General features: G+C 40.6%; 1 protein-coding gene and 1 non-coding gene across 11 annotated transcripts in view; one reads left to right on the forward strand and one right to left on the reverse strand.

The window, feature by feature from the left end:
- Positions 1 to 16,334, forward strand: part of SLC4A5 (solute carrier family 4 member 5) — a 145,006-nt gene that overhangs the window by 32,964 nt on the left and 95,708 nt on the right. For 8 of the 10 annotated variants that reach the window (XR_010149095.1, XR_010149094.1, XR_010149096.1 and 5 more), the window contains exon 5: positions 13,532 to 13,609. The exons of 1 other annotated variant lie outside the window; for it this stretch is intronic. Coding sequence is in view for 5 of the 9 variants with exons in the window: in XM_054678546.2 (XP_054534521.1) it covers positions 13,534 to 13,609 (76 nt within the window). In the remaining 4 variants the exon portion in view is untranslated. Of the gene's footprint in view, positions 1 to 378; positions 446 to 13,531; positions 13,610 to 16,334 lie in introns of all 10 variants that reach the window. One more of the 10 variants, XM_016948815.4, reaches the window with a different exon arrangement.
- On the reverse strand, positions 9,077 to 9,179 carry LOC112208231 (U6 spliceosomal RNA). The gene has a single exon (XR_002942651.1). It is a non-coding gene; the product is annotated as a U6 spliceosomal RNA (small nuclear RNA).

Here is a 16,334-nt window from a genome sequence, read left to right on the forward strand (position 1 = left end):
CCAAGTTCTCTTCCAGCTCTAACATACCTCCAAGACAGAATCCAAAAAGAATCTGGGTTAAAAACCATGCAGGGAGATAAAATAGCATTTTAGAATCAAGGCTGGAATATACCACTGCCATAAAAAGATCACCAAGTTAAAATTCAAGAAGAAATTTAGAGCAAAGGCATCTGCCTATGATCATGGCCAGCTCTATTCAGACCCTGCTATACCCTGGTCTGTCAGTCAACCAGGCATCCATCCCTGACCCTGCAGGAGCGTCCCTCCCCCCACCTTGGTCACATGGCTGGCCGCCACTGAGCCTCAGAAGTCAATCTCCAATGCCCCAAATACTGTTCAGCCTGGAAACCACAGAGAGCCCTTCTTGCCACCCAACAGGAACAGAGCAAGTGGTTCTGGCCTCCCTGGGATTTGGATCTTGGTTTCCAGAGCTAAGAACACAAAGGTAAGTTTGCAGCTGGAAGCTTCAGAGAAAGTAGACAGAGCTATGCAGAAAAGGGAAAATGTGTTTCATAGCATGAACACAGAGTATTTAAGAGTAAGCTTCACACACACTGAAGAGGAGAATACCAGGAAAGCTGGGCAAATCTTCCAAATGAGTATAGGATATTTGGTTTTCCTTTAAAAATTATACTGTTTTTATCACCCTGGCCTTGAGGTTTTTGGGTGCAAAACCACTCCAAATTAACAGAAATGACAGGAAACTTGTTCTGTCTGACACCGTGGTAAGTTAGTTCTATCTTGTTCTCATCTGATAGAACTGAATCTTTCTCTTCTAGTACGTACATTTCTGTTGTCTTTGTCAAATGTGTTAGACTGGCTGAAATATTTATGAAGTAGCAAAAACCCTGAGACTTACCTCTTTCCCAGAAAACCATGGGAAAATAAATTATATCTGCTAATGTAGCATCTCAGGATAGAAACAGAATAATGGCTAGTCTCCTTTCATTACACATTTTTGTTTTTAGGTTTTGGATACGGTACCTGGTTTTGCTACTGCTAGTTTTCTTAGGGATATTTGTTTGTTTTGTCCTTTCTCTCCTGGAGCATGCATGGGTGTTTCAGTCTGCAGGGCCCCAAGGCAATGGACAAGCTAGGGGTTGAGAGGGTAGCCTTTCCCTGGCTTCTAGCTTAGCTTTCTAAAGCCCAGCATGACCCCGTGTCATTCTTGTCGATTCAGTTCACAAAATAATCCCAGATAAGCCCTTGGGGAAGTCCTTTTCTGAAATACTCTGGGCTGTCAGAAGGGTGCATCAGACACCATGTTGGCTGGTCTAGAGTTCTTAGATATCAAGGTCAAGTGGCTTAAAATATGGGGTGGAAAGAAAAGCTCCCCAAAAGCTGACCAGTGAATGTGGCACAACCTTTTTACTAGTTACCTTTTTTCCCAGAGACATGGATGTCTAATCTTAAGGATTCATTACTATGCTTTACTCTTCTTCCCTAGTAATGAAACTATTTTGTTCTGTTCCCAGTGTCTAGTGCAAATATCTGGAACAAAGTGGATACTCAATAAGGATTTGTTGGATTGAATTGATGTGCCCTTGTGGATAGGGAAGGGGTGGGCACCTAAACACCAGATGATTCCATCACAAGGGCTCTGATGACTAAAACGTGTCATACATCTTTAAAGCTAGCTGTGTCACCACCTCCTTGCTGCTTTGGGCATGCAGGCTGCTTGGGCAAGGACCCCTGTGTGTCTGTTTGCTAGGATAGCACTCTGATCCTTGGTCTTACAGGCTTAAGGTGTTTTGTTTGTTTGTTTGTTTTTGTTTTTGAGTGCAGTGGTGCCATCTCAGCTCACTGCAACCTCCGCCTCCTGGATTCAAGCAATTGCCGTGCCTCAGCCTCCCGAGTAGCTAGGATTACAGGCGTGCACCACCACACCCGGCTAATTTTTGTATTTTTAGTAGAGACAGGGTTTCACCATGTTGGCCAGGCTGGTCTCGAACTCCTGACCTCGTGATCTGCCTGCCTCATCCTCCCAAAGTGCTGGGATTACAGGCGTGAGCCACTGCACGTGGCCCAGGTGTTGATTTTGTCAGTAGGGTTTTGGATTCTCAGGGATCCCAGATGTGATTCCAGGCTAGTGGTAGGGGCAATGAAATGGAAAGTGACTTTTGACTCAGGACAGAAGAGAATTTTGTGTGTTCCTTACTGTAAAGCCATGCTCAACACCAAGGCGATCTATGATCTAAAGATGGATGGGGGAATAACAGTGAGCTAGTTGGGCAGGGAAGAGACTGGTGTTACAAGTCCTTTCATTTGCTGCATGCCAGAGGCTGATGTGTTGCTAGCACAATTCCTTTGGCAAGATATTGTAGTGGATGATTGTACTGGTTAGTACTCTTTGGATACAAGTAATTCAAATCAGCTGAAGCTAGTTGAAGAGAAAAGAGGGTTTTTAAAATTTTTTATTTTTTTAAACATCAAATGCCTTTTTACCAAGGAGGGACTTATTATAATACTACGGAAGTCTTGTGGACTGGAGTTCAGCCAGGCCTCAGGAAGGGCCTGGAACCCAGAAGTGGAAGACTGTCAGTAACCCATACCAGGCCCCCTCTGTTTCTCACAACTTTATTTCTCTTTCGTCTTTCTCCCTCCTTCCTTCTCCCTTCCTTCTCCCTTCCTCCTCCCCTCCTTTCCTTTCCTTTCCTTTCCTTCCCCTTCCCCTTCCCCTTCTCCTTTGCCCCTCCCCTCCCCTCCCTTCCCTTCCTTCTTCCTTCTTTCCTTAGGTTTGAGAATCAAAAAGAATCCAGTTTGAACCCTGGCTCCACCATGGCTGGTTCTGTGATCCAGGACAAATCACTTAACTCTTAGTCTTCATTTACTCATCTATAAAATGTGGGTGAAAATTATATACCTCACTGAATTATAGTGAGGATTCAATAAGATGATGAAAGCAAAATACCTGACATTCAACTAATATACATTATATGAAATGCTGGAGGTAGAAATTCTGTTTCATGAATTAGGCTGGGAGTTTTATGGTGGGCAGTATAGTTGCCAGTCAGAGCAGAGCTAATCCAAACACTTCCCCAGGGCCAACACTCAGCTTCAGATGGATGGACTCCTTTGAAGATCATCTCAGGGAGTTTGGGTTCTCCTACTTCTGCATATTCCTGGGAGGGAGCTTCTCTCAAGTTGTGAGAAGTTGGGATCTAGCACAGAGGACATGAAGCAGGAATGGTCTTAGCTAGTCCAGAACTGGAAGGTATGCATCTACCTGAATATTATAGCTACATTATAGCTCCATACTTCTATAGTTTGTAGAGTTCTCATCTGTGTTTGCATATGTATTGTCATTTGTCAGTGACAACCAGGCATTTCATTATTTTTCCAACAAACTTTCTTTTCCAATCTGAGAATCCATAGTACTTCAAATAGGAAATAACACATTTTAAAATCATGTTGGAAAGCTCTATTTCATTTTCATTAGTCAGGCACTTGTGATTGCAAACATGAGAAACCCAACTCAAACATGAGAAAAAATAAAGTGAATTTAACAGCTGAACACAACTGAGAAGGACAGTTCAAAATTAACTGACTCAGGGAGTCACAGTGTTATCTGGACTCTGTTTCTCTACTTTTCTTGAATGCTTCCCTCCATGTGACAGGCAAAATAGTAACTTCCAAGCTTATCAGCTTAGCAGTGCCAGAGTGAGCAGAGTTTTTGGATGAATCAAGCAGAAATGTCCTGGGAAGAATTCTGAGTGGCCCAGTTAAGGACATGGGATCATTCCTGAACCAGTCTCTGTGGCTGGAATGGGGTGTGTTTGGCCAGCCTGGGTCACATGGCCTTTCCTGCAGAGGCTTGGGGAGACATGGAGTCTCCCCCTAAGACATTTGAAGGTGGTTCTCTATGGGAAGAAAAATCTGTTACTCAGCTTCTCTGTACTCTTCACACCATACTGGAGTAGGAAGATATCAGCTTTTTAAAAATCACCAACTGACCCAATTTAATAAAAAATGTAAATTGGGAATTACTTTCTTAAAATAGAGGTTTTAAATGTGGTCCCTGGATCAGCATCATCAGCAGCAACTGGGAACTTGTTGGAAATGTACATTTCCAGGCCGCAACCTAGAGCTATGGAATCAGGCACTCTGGGGATGAGACCCAGCAATCTATTTTAACACGCTTTCTGGAGCTGCTCACACATGTAATCCCAGCTACTTTGGAGACTGAGATGGAAGGATTGCTTGAGCCCAGAGGTTGGAGGCTGCAGTAAGCTGTGATTGCGCCATTGAACTCCAGCCTGGGCGACAAAGCGAGACCCCAATTCCAAGAAAACAAACAGAAAGCAGCCTTCTAGGTATTATGATGCACGCTCAAGTTTGAGAACCACTGCCTTAAAGGGTTCTTTGTTGTGTAATTCTGCTAAGTATTTTAAACATGATTCACTTTGAACAAATAGATTTAACCATTAATTTTCAAGGATACAATTATCACATAAAGTAGGAACACATGGCATATTAAATTATTTACTTTAAAATGTTTAAAATAAAAAAGCTATGATTTAAAAATCAATTAACACATGTAAGAGCTTTCCATAAAAAGCAATGGAACTCCATTCCAGCTTCCTCCATATGCCACAGTTCCACTTCCCAAAGATAACCACTAGGAATTCTTTTAGCTTTTTCTCTTGGCTACTTTTTAATAATAATGATAGTAATAATTATTCCTGCTATTTATTGAAGTTAGATATTAGCCACTTACAAGTGAATATTTCACTATCTTACAACCACAGACATCTCTTTTTTATCCTCCCAATGTAGAATATCATCACCATTTTTAGTTCATTCAAAAATCAGTGTTTATACTCATGATTACATGCCATGATCACATTTTATTCCTTGCAGAGTTTTAATTTTTCGCTGGTATTTCTCATTGCTATCTTTTTTCTTTGCATTTTCTGTCACTTTCTTGAGTTGTTCTAAAATCCCCAAGAGTGTATCAAATCTTTTACATTTCATTTTTTCCCTGGGTGGCTCCTTCCAAAGCCTCATTTTCTAGCTCTTTTGAGGACTGATTGATTTTTGAGGACACAGCTGTCATCTGGGGACTGCTCTTCATTATTCTGATTTTATCCACTCTCTCCTGCATCTCATTGTCTTCCCCTTCTTGATTAATGATGGGTAACTTTTTTAAAGAACTTCCTAGGAAGTTATGAAAGAGAAGTAAAATGATTTTTTACATGTCTGGAAATGTCTTCTACCCCTACTCTGGACTGGTAGTTTGGCTGGGTGGAGAATGTTAGGTTGGAAACATTCTCCCTTGGATTTTGGGTGGCTTTGCTCATTATCTTCTCTCTCTCTCTCTCTTTTTTTTTTTTTTTTTTTTTTTTGAGACAGAGTCTCACTCTCTCACCTAGGTGGAATGCAGTGGCACAATCTCAGCTCACTGCAACCTCCACCTCCTGGGTTCAAATGATTGTCGTGTCTCAGCCTCCCAAGTAGCTGGGATTACAGGCATGTGCCACCACACCCGGCTAAGTTTTGTATTTTTAATAAGAGACGGGGATTCACCATGTTGGCCAGGCTGGTCTTGAACTCCTGACCTCAGGTGATCCACCCGCCTCAGCCTCCCAAAGTGCTGGGATTACAGGTGTGAGACACCGCACCCTGCCCATTATCTTCTCTTACTTAACTGGCTGAGGAGGAGTCTTCTGCTAGTCTGATTTCTATTCATTGACAGGTGACCTGTTTCTGATTGTTTTACTCTAGAAGTTTTTGGGATCTTTCTTTTCTTCATAGTCACTGTTCTAAAATTTCATAATGATCTAGCAAAGTGTGAGGAGTTTTTTTCCCAGATATTTTCTGTGCAGAGTGCTCAGTTGACCCATTTTGCCTGAGACTATTATCTCATAGTGTTGGGGAGACCTCTTAGTTATTTTTAAAAATACTTTAAAAAAGTTTAATAATAAAATACCTCAAATGTGTACAATATGACAGATATTGATATATTACTGTCCAGAATTAACAGATGTTAACATTTTATCATATTCGTTTCATATCTACATGTATCTCTATCATCTATCCAAAATACCAAAGATCATCAAGCATCATTAACTTTATCCTTCCCCAGAAGTAACCTGAAGTTGGTGTGTATCATTCCTCTGCATAATTTTATGATTTTATTACTTATAAATGTAACTATAATCAATATTGGTAGTGTTTTGTTTGTTTTAAAGTTTTATGTAAATAATATCATTTTCTTTTACAACTTCCTTTTTTTCTCATTATGTTTTTGAGATTTATACATGTTAATACATAAAAATCTAGTTCATTAATTTCAACTGTCCATAGTCATCCATTATGTGTCAGTTAGGAAGGCCTCAGCTAAAAGTAACATAAAACTTGGCTAGCAGTTTAAATATAGAGATTTTTTTTTTTCAGATAACAGGAAATCCAGCGATAAGCAGTCCAGAGCTCAGTGATATTCTTAGGAACCCAGATTTGTCTTATCCTTCTGCCTTGTTCTTAGCCTGTGCCTTTGGTCTTCATACCTGTCACCTCATTGTTGCAAGATGGCTGCTTTATCTCAAAGTCTCAAGGTCTGTGCAAGAAAGCAGGAGGGTAAAGGACAAACTGTGCATTCCAACTGTGTCACTTTCAACTAGGAAAATAAAAGCTTTCCTGAAGGTCTTACCCAATGGACTTCCACCTAAATCTCATTGGCTAGAATAGGGTCACATGACTATTCCTAAACTCAGTGACTGGCTAAGGGCAACCGGAACACCGTGAATGGTTTATATAGATCCCAGCTCCTGCCTGAGCCTAGGGAAGGTGACTACTGGCAATCAAGGGCCCTGTGTCTCTACCTGAACAAAATGAAGTTTTGTAAATAGGCAAGCAGAAGAGGGAATGGTTGTTGGACAGTGTAGGAGACATGCTAGATGACCACCCAATGCCCATTCTCCCTTTTTCCCTTACTGACAGACTCAATATTATTTTCCCAGTAAAAACTTACTTTCCCAGAGTCCTTTGTCAGATGACCCAGGTGTGGTTTTCAGTAACCACATCTGGGTCACCTTTGTCAACACATAATTTTTAGTAGAAGTATATCCCAAATATTGTGCTGAACATATACTCAAAGTTATTTGTTGTTATCTGAAATTCAAATGTAACTGGGCAAACTGTAGTTTCATTTGCTAAACCTGGCAACTCTATCCAGGAAGGAAGAAGAAGGAAAAGTGAAGAGGCTTTCTTCTGAAAATGCTTTATCTAGGAAGGGACTCCTTCCTCAGGTTCTTTCTCCTGTAGCTCTTCAGCCAGAGAGAGCTGAAGGGTGTCTGAGGGAAGTGTTTCTTTTTAGTTGGCCATAGTGCTACTGTGGCTGGAGCAGAAGTCAGAAAGTCAGAGCAGAAAGGGGAATGGGCATCGGGGAAGTAGCTAGCAGCATCCTCCACAGGTTTTTTATACTCCCCAAATAGTTACATCCAGTGGTGATATTCAAAATATTTAACAACCAACATGGCACTGACATTGACCAACCAAAATGAATACCTGATCACTAAAAATGGACACCAATCATAAATAGCAGCCATACCAATGCGTATTGGTGGAATATCAACCCTGTTTCTATTGCTATTTTCAGGAAAATTAACACTCACTTGATTTATTATGACTGTGTAAATATTGCTCACAGTTGAGTATAGTGTACCATGATTACTTTTCCTTTCTATGACTATTCTTGACAAACTTTTTGTATCCTCTTGCAACAGTCAAACACATCAAGACCATTTTTCAGATCCAGGTTTTTTTCCTGAAGACATCCTGTCCGGAGCCTGCTCTAAGATGTGCCTGTTGCTCTCTGGACTGCTGCAGGGTTCTTCTCCGGTGACTTTCCTTTGCCTGTCTTTTGTGGTGAATCCCGTTTCCCAGACTTATTTTCTTTCTTAGTGCAAGTCCTTCATCTTGCTAGAGTTCCTCCTTCAGTCACTTCCTGAAAAAAAGGTGCATCGAAGGTAAATTTTTGAGATAGTTTGTGTCTGAAAATGCCCCTATTCTACCCTCCCACTTGATTGATAGCTTGATTGGGACTGGAATTCTAGGTTGGAAATAATTTTGTCTCACTTTTGGAAGCATGACTTCATTGTCTTGTAGCTTCCACTGTAGTGATTGAGAAATCTGATGTCAATTCTTGTTTCGGATTCTTGGTAGATGACTTATTTTTTTCTGGAAGCTTTTAAGATTTCTTTATCCATGAAGTCCTAATGCTTCATAATGATGTGACTTGGAGTGGATTTTTTTAAAATTAATTTTTTCTGAGCTGATCGAAAGTTCTTTCAGTCAGAAAATTCAAATCTTTCAGTTCTGGAAAGTATTCTCATGTTATTTCATTGATAATTTTCTCTGCACTATTTTTTTATCTCTCTTTTGGGAACTCCTATTATTTTGATGTTTGGGCCTCCTGGATTGATCCTCTGGTTTTCTTGTTTTGTCATAGTATTTGTTTAATCTCTTTTTATTTGTGTTCTATTATCTGATATACTCCTTCAAATTTATGTTCCAAGTCTTTTATTGAAAATTTTCTTCTAAGGTATTTTTAATTTCCAAAAGTTCTGTCTTATTCTTTAAAAACTTACAGGTTCATAGGTTTATAGCATTCTGCTTTTCTTGTCATCATGAATACAATGTTTTTTCTTGTCTCTGTTGTGATTTCCTCTAATTTGGTCTTGAGAGCTGTCTCTGGAGAGTAGCCAGAAACCAAGATAGCCACTTTCTAGGAGAGCTCTAACCAGGAGGAGAGTAAGGTTTAGGTGGTCAGGTGAGACAAAATGAAACCAAAATGCATAAAACAGAAGAAATTTATTATTTACAGATCTCAGAGAGGTTAGGGGTGGCTGATGGGAAGTCAAGAGGCAGTAGGATGTTCAATCAGTGAATGGGGAGAGAGAGAGAGAGAAAAAGAGAGAGAATGCACTATATTGCAAACAATCATATGGGGAGGGGAAGTTTTAACTAGGCCAAAGGAGTACAACTAATTGGGTTTCAAACAACTTATGTCAGGCCAAAAACTGGATGCCAAGAAAGCAACTATATTAAACAAACCTATGACAATCTCCTTGAAGATATTAACTATCTTTGTTTTTGTCTTTGTTTTGTAATCTTTGTACAGGGGTCATGCTTATCTTTTATTATTCCAATTTTAGTATATGTGCTACTAAAGCGAGCACCAGCTACATAGTTTTTTAAAGAACCTAAACGTTTTAAAATATATATTTAGGGAGTACAAATTCAGGTTTCTTACATGCATATATTTCATTGTGGTGAAGTTTGAGTTTAGTGTACTCATCACCCGAATAGTGAACAGTGTAGCAATAGGTCACTTTTCAACCCTCACCCCCTTCCTACCCTCCTACCTTTTGGAGTCTCCAGTGTCTGTTATTTCACTCTACATGTCCATGTGTACGAATTGTTAGCTCCCACTTATAAGTGAGAACATACAGAATTTGTCTTTCTGTTTCTGAGTTATTTCACTGAGGGTAATGGCCTCCAGTTTCATCCATGTTGTTGCAAAAGACATGATTTCATTTTCTATGGCTGATTAGCATTCCATTATGTATATATAATGTAATATATATATTACATTTCCTTATCCAATCCTCCATTGATTACACTTAGGTTGATTCCATATCTTTGCTATTGTGAATAGTGCTGCAATAAACATACAAGTGCTAGTATCTTTTTTAATATAATGATTCTTTTCCTTTGGGCATATACCAGTAGTGGGATTGCTGAATCAAATGGTAGTTTTTATTTTTAGTTCTTTGAGAATCCTCCATACTGTTTTCCATAAAGGTTGTACTAATTTACATTCCCACCGACAGTGCATGTTTTCTCTGCGGCCTGGCCAACATCTGTTATTTTTGGACACTTTTTTTTTTTTTTTGTGAGACAGAGTCTCACTCTGTCACCCAGGCTGGAGTGCAGTGGCACAATCTCGGTCTGCAACCTCCGCCTTCTGGGTTCAAGCGATTCTCGTGCCTCAGCCTCCTGAGTATCTGGGATTACAGGCGTGCACCACCACACCCGGCTAATTTTTGTATTTTCAGTAGATACGGGGTTTCACCATGTTAGCCAAGCTGGTCTTGAACTCCTGACCTCAGGCCATCCCCCCACCTCTGCCTCCCAAAGTGCTGGGATTACAGGCATGAGCCACCTTGCCAGGCCTAGACTTTTTAATAATAGCCATTCTGGCTGGTGTAAGATGGTATCTCATTGTGGTTTTAATTTGCATTTCTCTGATGATTAGCAATATTGAGCATTTTTTACATGTTTGTTGGCCATTTATATGTCTTCTTTTGTCAAATATCTGTTCATGTCCTTTGCTCACTTTTTAGTGGGGTTACTTGTTTTTTTCTTTTTGAGTTGTTTGAATTCCTCACAGATTCTAGATATTAGCTCTTTGTCACATGCGCAGTGTGCAATATTTTTTTTTCATTCTGTAGGTTGTCTGTTTACTTTGTTCATTGTTTATTTTGCTGTGTAGAAGCTTTTTAGTTTAATTAAGTACGATTTGTCTATTTTTGCTTTTGTGACATTTGCTACTACATAGTTTTAATGGTTTCTTTTGCTGCCTACATTGCTCCTGTTTCCTTGGACTTTTTCTTTTCCTGTTTGTTTTGGTATCTGTCATTCTGGTGATTCTTGGCTGGCTGTTCGTGTTTTGAAGTGGAGCTGCCAAACAGCTGCCATGTGGCCAGGCTGGACTTGTTGAATGATAGACTTACAGTGGGCAATTGGATGCAGCCCTTGCCATTTTGTCAGAGGTCCCCAAAATGTTGGAATCTGGAAGTTCTCCAATGTCCTGCCTGGAGGGCCTAAACTTCATTAGGGTTCTAGGAGTCCAGCAGGCAAAAGGCTGAGGGGCTAACTGCATTTACTTAACTCCTTTTTGTTTCCCCAGTGAAATTACTCCTTTTTGCCCTCAGCTGTCCAGGGATCTTCTGTCCTGGCTTTAGTCTCCTACAGGGCCCCTCCATATTCTGAGTAGAAAGGGCATTATAGGAGACTAGAGCCTAGAGGAGAGACCTGAGGATTTAACCTCAGAACTCCTTATGAAGATTTTCCACCATCTCCCCTGTGTTCAGCCCGCTCTGCATCATGGTCTTGAGATATCCCTATTGCCTCTGATGTCCTATTTCTATCTTTGAGAAACATTTTGTATATGTAGAGGCTGTCTAATCCTTGAAGGTTCAGATAAAACATTTTAAAAAACTATCTGTTCCTGGTGTTTATTTTTCTTTGCATTATAGAAAAATTTTCAAACACAACAAAAGTAAAATAAATGGTGATGACCCTGTTAACTTAAAAATCACATGATCTGTGCATTTGGAGAGAAGACTTTATTTCTTGTAAAGGGTTACAGCCTGCAAGGTGGCCATGTTACAGGCTGGGAACCATAGCCTCAGGGTTAAATCAGAGACAGGCACTTCGAAGGAGGAGGGGAAAAGCAGGAATTTAAGTTGACTGGGTTGGCTAAACATGCATATTCAATAGGTTACAGGAGGATCTATGAATATTCATGAAGGTGGTCCTGATGCATGTGTATTGAACAAACATGCATATTACACATGCCCATGTTCACCTTGGGATGGAGCCATAACATTTAAATGTATTACATTAGGCATTATACGTTAGAAGGTCTTTGTAGGACACAAATGCGTTCAAGTGCACAGCCTCTGTAAACTGACCAGAACCAGTCCATGGTTCATGATCTTCTTATTAGGAGGAAGTTACTAAAGTCAGTCTTTTGTCCAATCAAAGCTATAGCTATGGCTTATGGAGCAGGGGGTTGGTTAGTCAGCATCTGCTGGTAGATGTGCTGCAAATTGTTCTAATATTGCTTGTCTCAAGGCCAGTGCTTGCTTAGCTGCTAGAGGAAAAGAAAAACCGTGTGGCAGTTAGGACACAGTTTATTCTTCAAGTGTAGGTGTGTATAACTTAACCCTTGCCTGGCCTGGCTTTAGGTCTTGTTTACAGTTTGGTACCTTATTGCCATAAAGGGTCTGTTCTGTCAGTCTTATTCTCAATTTTAACATAAATGCTGGTCAGTTATGTCTACACTGCAAAAGGGAGAGGATATAACCAGGTGTGTCTGACCTCCTATCCTGTCTTGGCCAGGATTTTGGTTTTTAATGTATCTCTGGGATCCCCTTGGCCAAGAGGGAGTCTGTTCAGTTGGTAGGGAGGCTTAGGATTTTATTTTTAGTTTACAACTCTTTTTTTTTTTTTTTTTTTACAACTCTTTTGTAGCATAACCTAGCTTCAATAATTATCAATACATGACTGATTGTGGTATCTTTCCTACAATCATTTTAATTGTTATTGGTTAATTTAGGTTTTCTAATTTTTTTAAAAGTCAATTTTGATACTTCTATTATTTTTGTAGTGAAGTATCCATGTATTAGCCTTGTGGCTGAGGGCTATAGTTCCAGAAACAGATTGTCCAGATTTGTTTTTCCATGTGGGTAGTCATTTAAGCTCTCTGTGTCTGGGTTTCCTCATTTGTAAAATGGGAATAATAATGTTATTTATGTCATAGGATTGTTGATAAGATTCAATTAAATCATATATGCAAAGCACTTCTGGCACATAGCAATGTTAACTATTCTTATTATTTAAGTTTTAAAATTAATTGGCATGAATTTTTAAATGGAATTATAATTTTTAAATTCTCAACTATATGTCCCTTTTTCAGTCCTAGTGTTGTTTGCTTAAAAACAAAAGCATAGATTGCTTTTGTTTTTTCTTTTTCATAGAGATAGAGTCTCACTCTGTCACCCAGGCTGTAATGCAGTGGCACAATCATTATGGCTCACTGCAGCCTCAAACTTCTGGGCTCATATGATTCTCCCGCCTCAGCCTCCCAAGTAGCTTAGGACTACAGCACACCATCACACCTGGCGCATATATATATGCATAATATATTACTTTTATATATGTTATTATATAAGCATAATAAATGTACTTTTGTGAGGCTTTTCTGTGACCTAGTATATGTGCTCTCTTTGTAAATGTGTCATTTGTACTTGAAAAAGAAGTGTGTTCTCTGCTTGTTGGAAATTATTCTTCAATTTGTTTATATGTCCTTTTTTTTTTTTCTTTTTTTAAGACAGAGTCTTGCTCTGTTCCCCTGGCTGGTATGCAGTGGTGCAATCTCAGCTCATTGCAACCTCCACCTCTCGCGTTCAAGAGATTCTCTTGCCTCAGCCTTCCTAGCAGCTGGGATTATAGGTGAATGCCATCACACCTGGCTAATTTTTGTATTTTTATTAGAGGTGGAGTTTCACTGTATTGGCCAGGCTGGTCTCGAACTCCTGACCTCAGGTGATCCACCCGCCTCAGCCTCCCAAAGTGCTGGGATTACAGGTGTGAGCCACTGCACCCAGCTATATGTCCTTTTGTCTTAGTTTTTTATCTGTATTAAAATCTCCCATTATGACTGTGGATTTGACCTTTTCTCCTTGAAATCCTACCCTTTTTAATGTATACATTTTGAGGCTGTGTTCCTTTTACTTTATAGTCATGAAGGTGAAGGAGAAGGCTGGGGTAGGAAAGCTGGACCACACTAACCACAGGAGGAGATTTCCGGATCAGAAAGGTGAGGTCACTTTGAGGACTTGATGCAAATCTCAGGAGGCACTGAGAATTCTCTGGATGTCTTTATGACAGCTCTTTCAGCAGGAGAGTCTAGGGAGCAGGTCCCTTTTCCTGACTCATCCACAGTGTCTCCTTGAGGCTGGTGGGACCAGCCTTCATGGTATCCCCAGGTGACTGCATGGTCAGGCTGGAGACAGGAAACTGCCACCTTGCCTATGTGGATTAGAATATAGCTTCCCCAACACAAAATGTAACTCACCTAATTTTACAAGATCTGCAAACCATGATAAATGCCAAATATCAACATTTTATATTAATAGATTCCCAAACTGACAGTGCAATTAAAACCAGTGCAAGAGGATGCTGAGGTGGCAGGTATTTCTGTTGCTCCAGAATTGCTGACTTTAACGGCCCAAAGCCTCCTACACACTACAGAGAAGAAGCCACAGGGCTTACGAAAAGGCAATCAGATGGGCGGCTACTGCCGTCGTTACCCCAGCCCCACTTGAAGGAAAATACAAACCTCGCTGCCCACCTAGAGGCTCGGTGAGCTGCAGAATGTGTAGAGCCACTCTGGAGCTGTCAAGCAAGAAAAATGCCCTAAAGAGTTGCTAGGAGAACTTGGCACATGTCCTGAGCCAAACTGCAAGATACTTACCGTGAGAGGAGAGGTCTTGCAGAGCCACAAAGGAGAATGTAGACTTGGGGGAGGGCAAGCCACTCCCCACAGTTCACCAGCTAAATCACCATGCTCTTTTGATTATGATAGAAGCCAAGAAAAGATGGGACAATTTAGATTCAGAACAGAAAGTAAAATAGTTTTTTGACAGCCATCTCCTCTGATTTCTATAATAAGTATACTCTTCCTGTGTATAGTCCCTTACAATTTGCATAATCATGTTCTTATACATGATCCCATTCTATCTTTTCAGAAGCCAGTTTGGTAGAGAAAGGATTTTCATTCCCACATTACAGATGAGTTCACCGAGTCCCAGAGAAGCAGGATGGCCACAGATCAAGTAAAGGACAAGCCAGGGAGCACCCAGGGCAGCTGCCTCTTGGGTTGGGGCCTTTCTGATATACCTGCTTCTTTTCATTTCCATTCCTGGCCTCAAGGGTGGAGAATAGGAACTTGCTGTTGGAAGACCCAAATATGCTAAGCCCTAAGAGTGGAACTACTTACCTCTAAGTGCTAGTGTCTACTGCTTATCTCAAATTGCAGCTTGCTTAAACAATGCAGTATAGGGAAGGGAAGTTCCACCATGATGTGGGGAGGTGAGAGGAGGAAGAAGGGAAACTAGTCATTGTGACACCCGTGCCCTAGGAAGTGAGGCCATACTTCATAAGAATCTCCACTTCATTTTCTTCATCCCTGTTACATCCAGGAGAGAATGGGATCCAGAAGAGCATGCAGTGGGGTGAGCTGGGACTTTAGACAGATTTGGACACTGACATCCAAGTAACCTGACCCCTAGTACCTAGGAATGCACCAACCAGAGTAGACTCATAAAACATCTGTCTAAAGCATATTCAACATCTCTCTAAAGCATATTCAACATCTCTCTAAAAGGCTTAGACATGCTTCTCCATAGTTCAGCTGAGAAACAGTATAGCGTTATTTGAAAGTGGACATAGATTAGTTCTAACTGTATATTGCAAAGTCTAGGGCAAACACTAGAATTTTTTAAGGGATATAATTGATACACTCAGAGATGAGAGAAAACAGAATCATATAAAGTGCTCAGTTAAAACCAGAGGAGGAGCTGGGCATAGTGGCATGTGCCTGTAGTCCAAGCTACCCAGGAGACAGAGGCAGGAGGATTGTTTGAGGCTAGGAGTTTGAGGCCAGCCTGGGCAGCACAGCAAGACCCTGTTTCTTAAAAAAAAAAAAAAAAAAAAAGACCAAAAAGGGGGAAGATTAAAAAAAAAAAAGGACAAGTGCCACAAACACAAAATTGTTGTAAACATGGTAGATATTAATCCACTGATCTCAATAATCACTTTATTTATTTATTTAGAGACGAAGTGTTGCTCTGTCACTCAGGCTGGAGTGCAGTGGTGCATCTTAGCTCACTGCAACCTCTGCCTCCCAGGTTCAGGCAATTCTCATGCCTCAGCCTCCCGAGTAGCTGGGACTACAGGTGCCCACCACCACGCTGGTTTATTTTTTATATTTTTAGTAGAGATGAGGTTTCGCCATGTTGGCCAAGCTGGTCTTGAACTCCTGGCCTCAAGTGATCCACTCACCTCAGCCTCCCAAAGTGCTGAGATTACAGGCATGAGCCACTGCACCCAGCCAATAATTACTTCAAATATGAATGGTCTAAACATATCAATTAAAAGGCAGAGGATGTTAGACAGGATCAAAAAACAAGACCCAACTATGTGACAAGAAACCTACATTAAATATAAAGACACAGGCCAGGTGCTATGGCTCACACCTGTAATCCCCATACTTTGGGAGGCTGAGGTTGGAAGATGACTTGAGGTCAGGAGTTTGAGACCAGCCTGGCCAACATGGTGAAACCCTGTCTCTACTACAAATACATAAATTAGCCAGGCGTGGTGGCATGCACCTGTAATCCCAACTACTTGGGAGGCTGAGTCAGGAAATCACTTGAACCCAGCAGGTGGAGGCTGCACAGAGCAAGACTCTGTCTCAAAAAAAATGCATATATATATACACACACACACACACACACATACACACATATATATACACACAC

The sequence above is a fragment of the Pan troglodytes genome, chromosome 12 (genome assembly GCF_028858775.2).
Source record: "Pan troglodytes isolate AG18354 chromosome 12, NHGRI_mPanTro3-v2.0_pri, whole genome shotgun sequence".
Lineage (NCBI taxonomy): Eukaryota > Metazoa > Chordata > Mammalia > Primates > Hominidae > Pan > Pan troglodytes.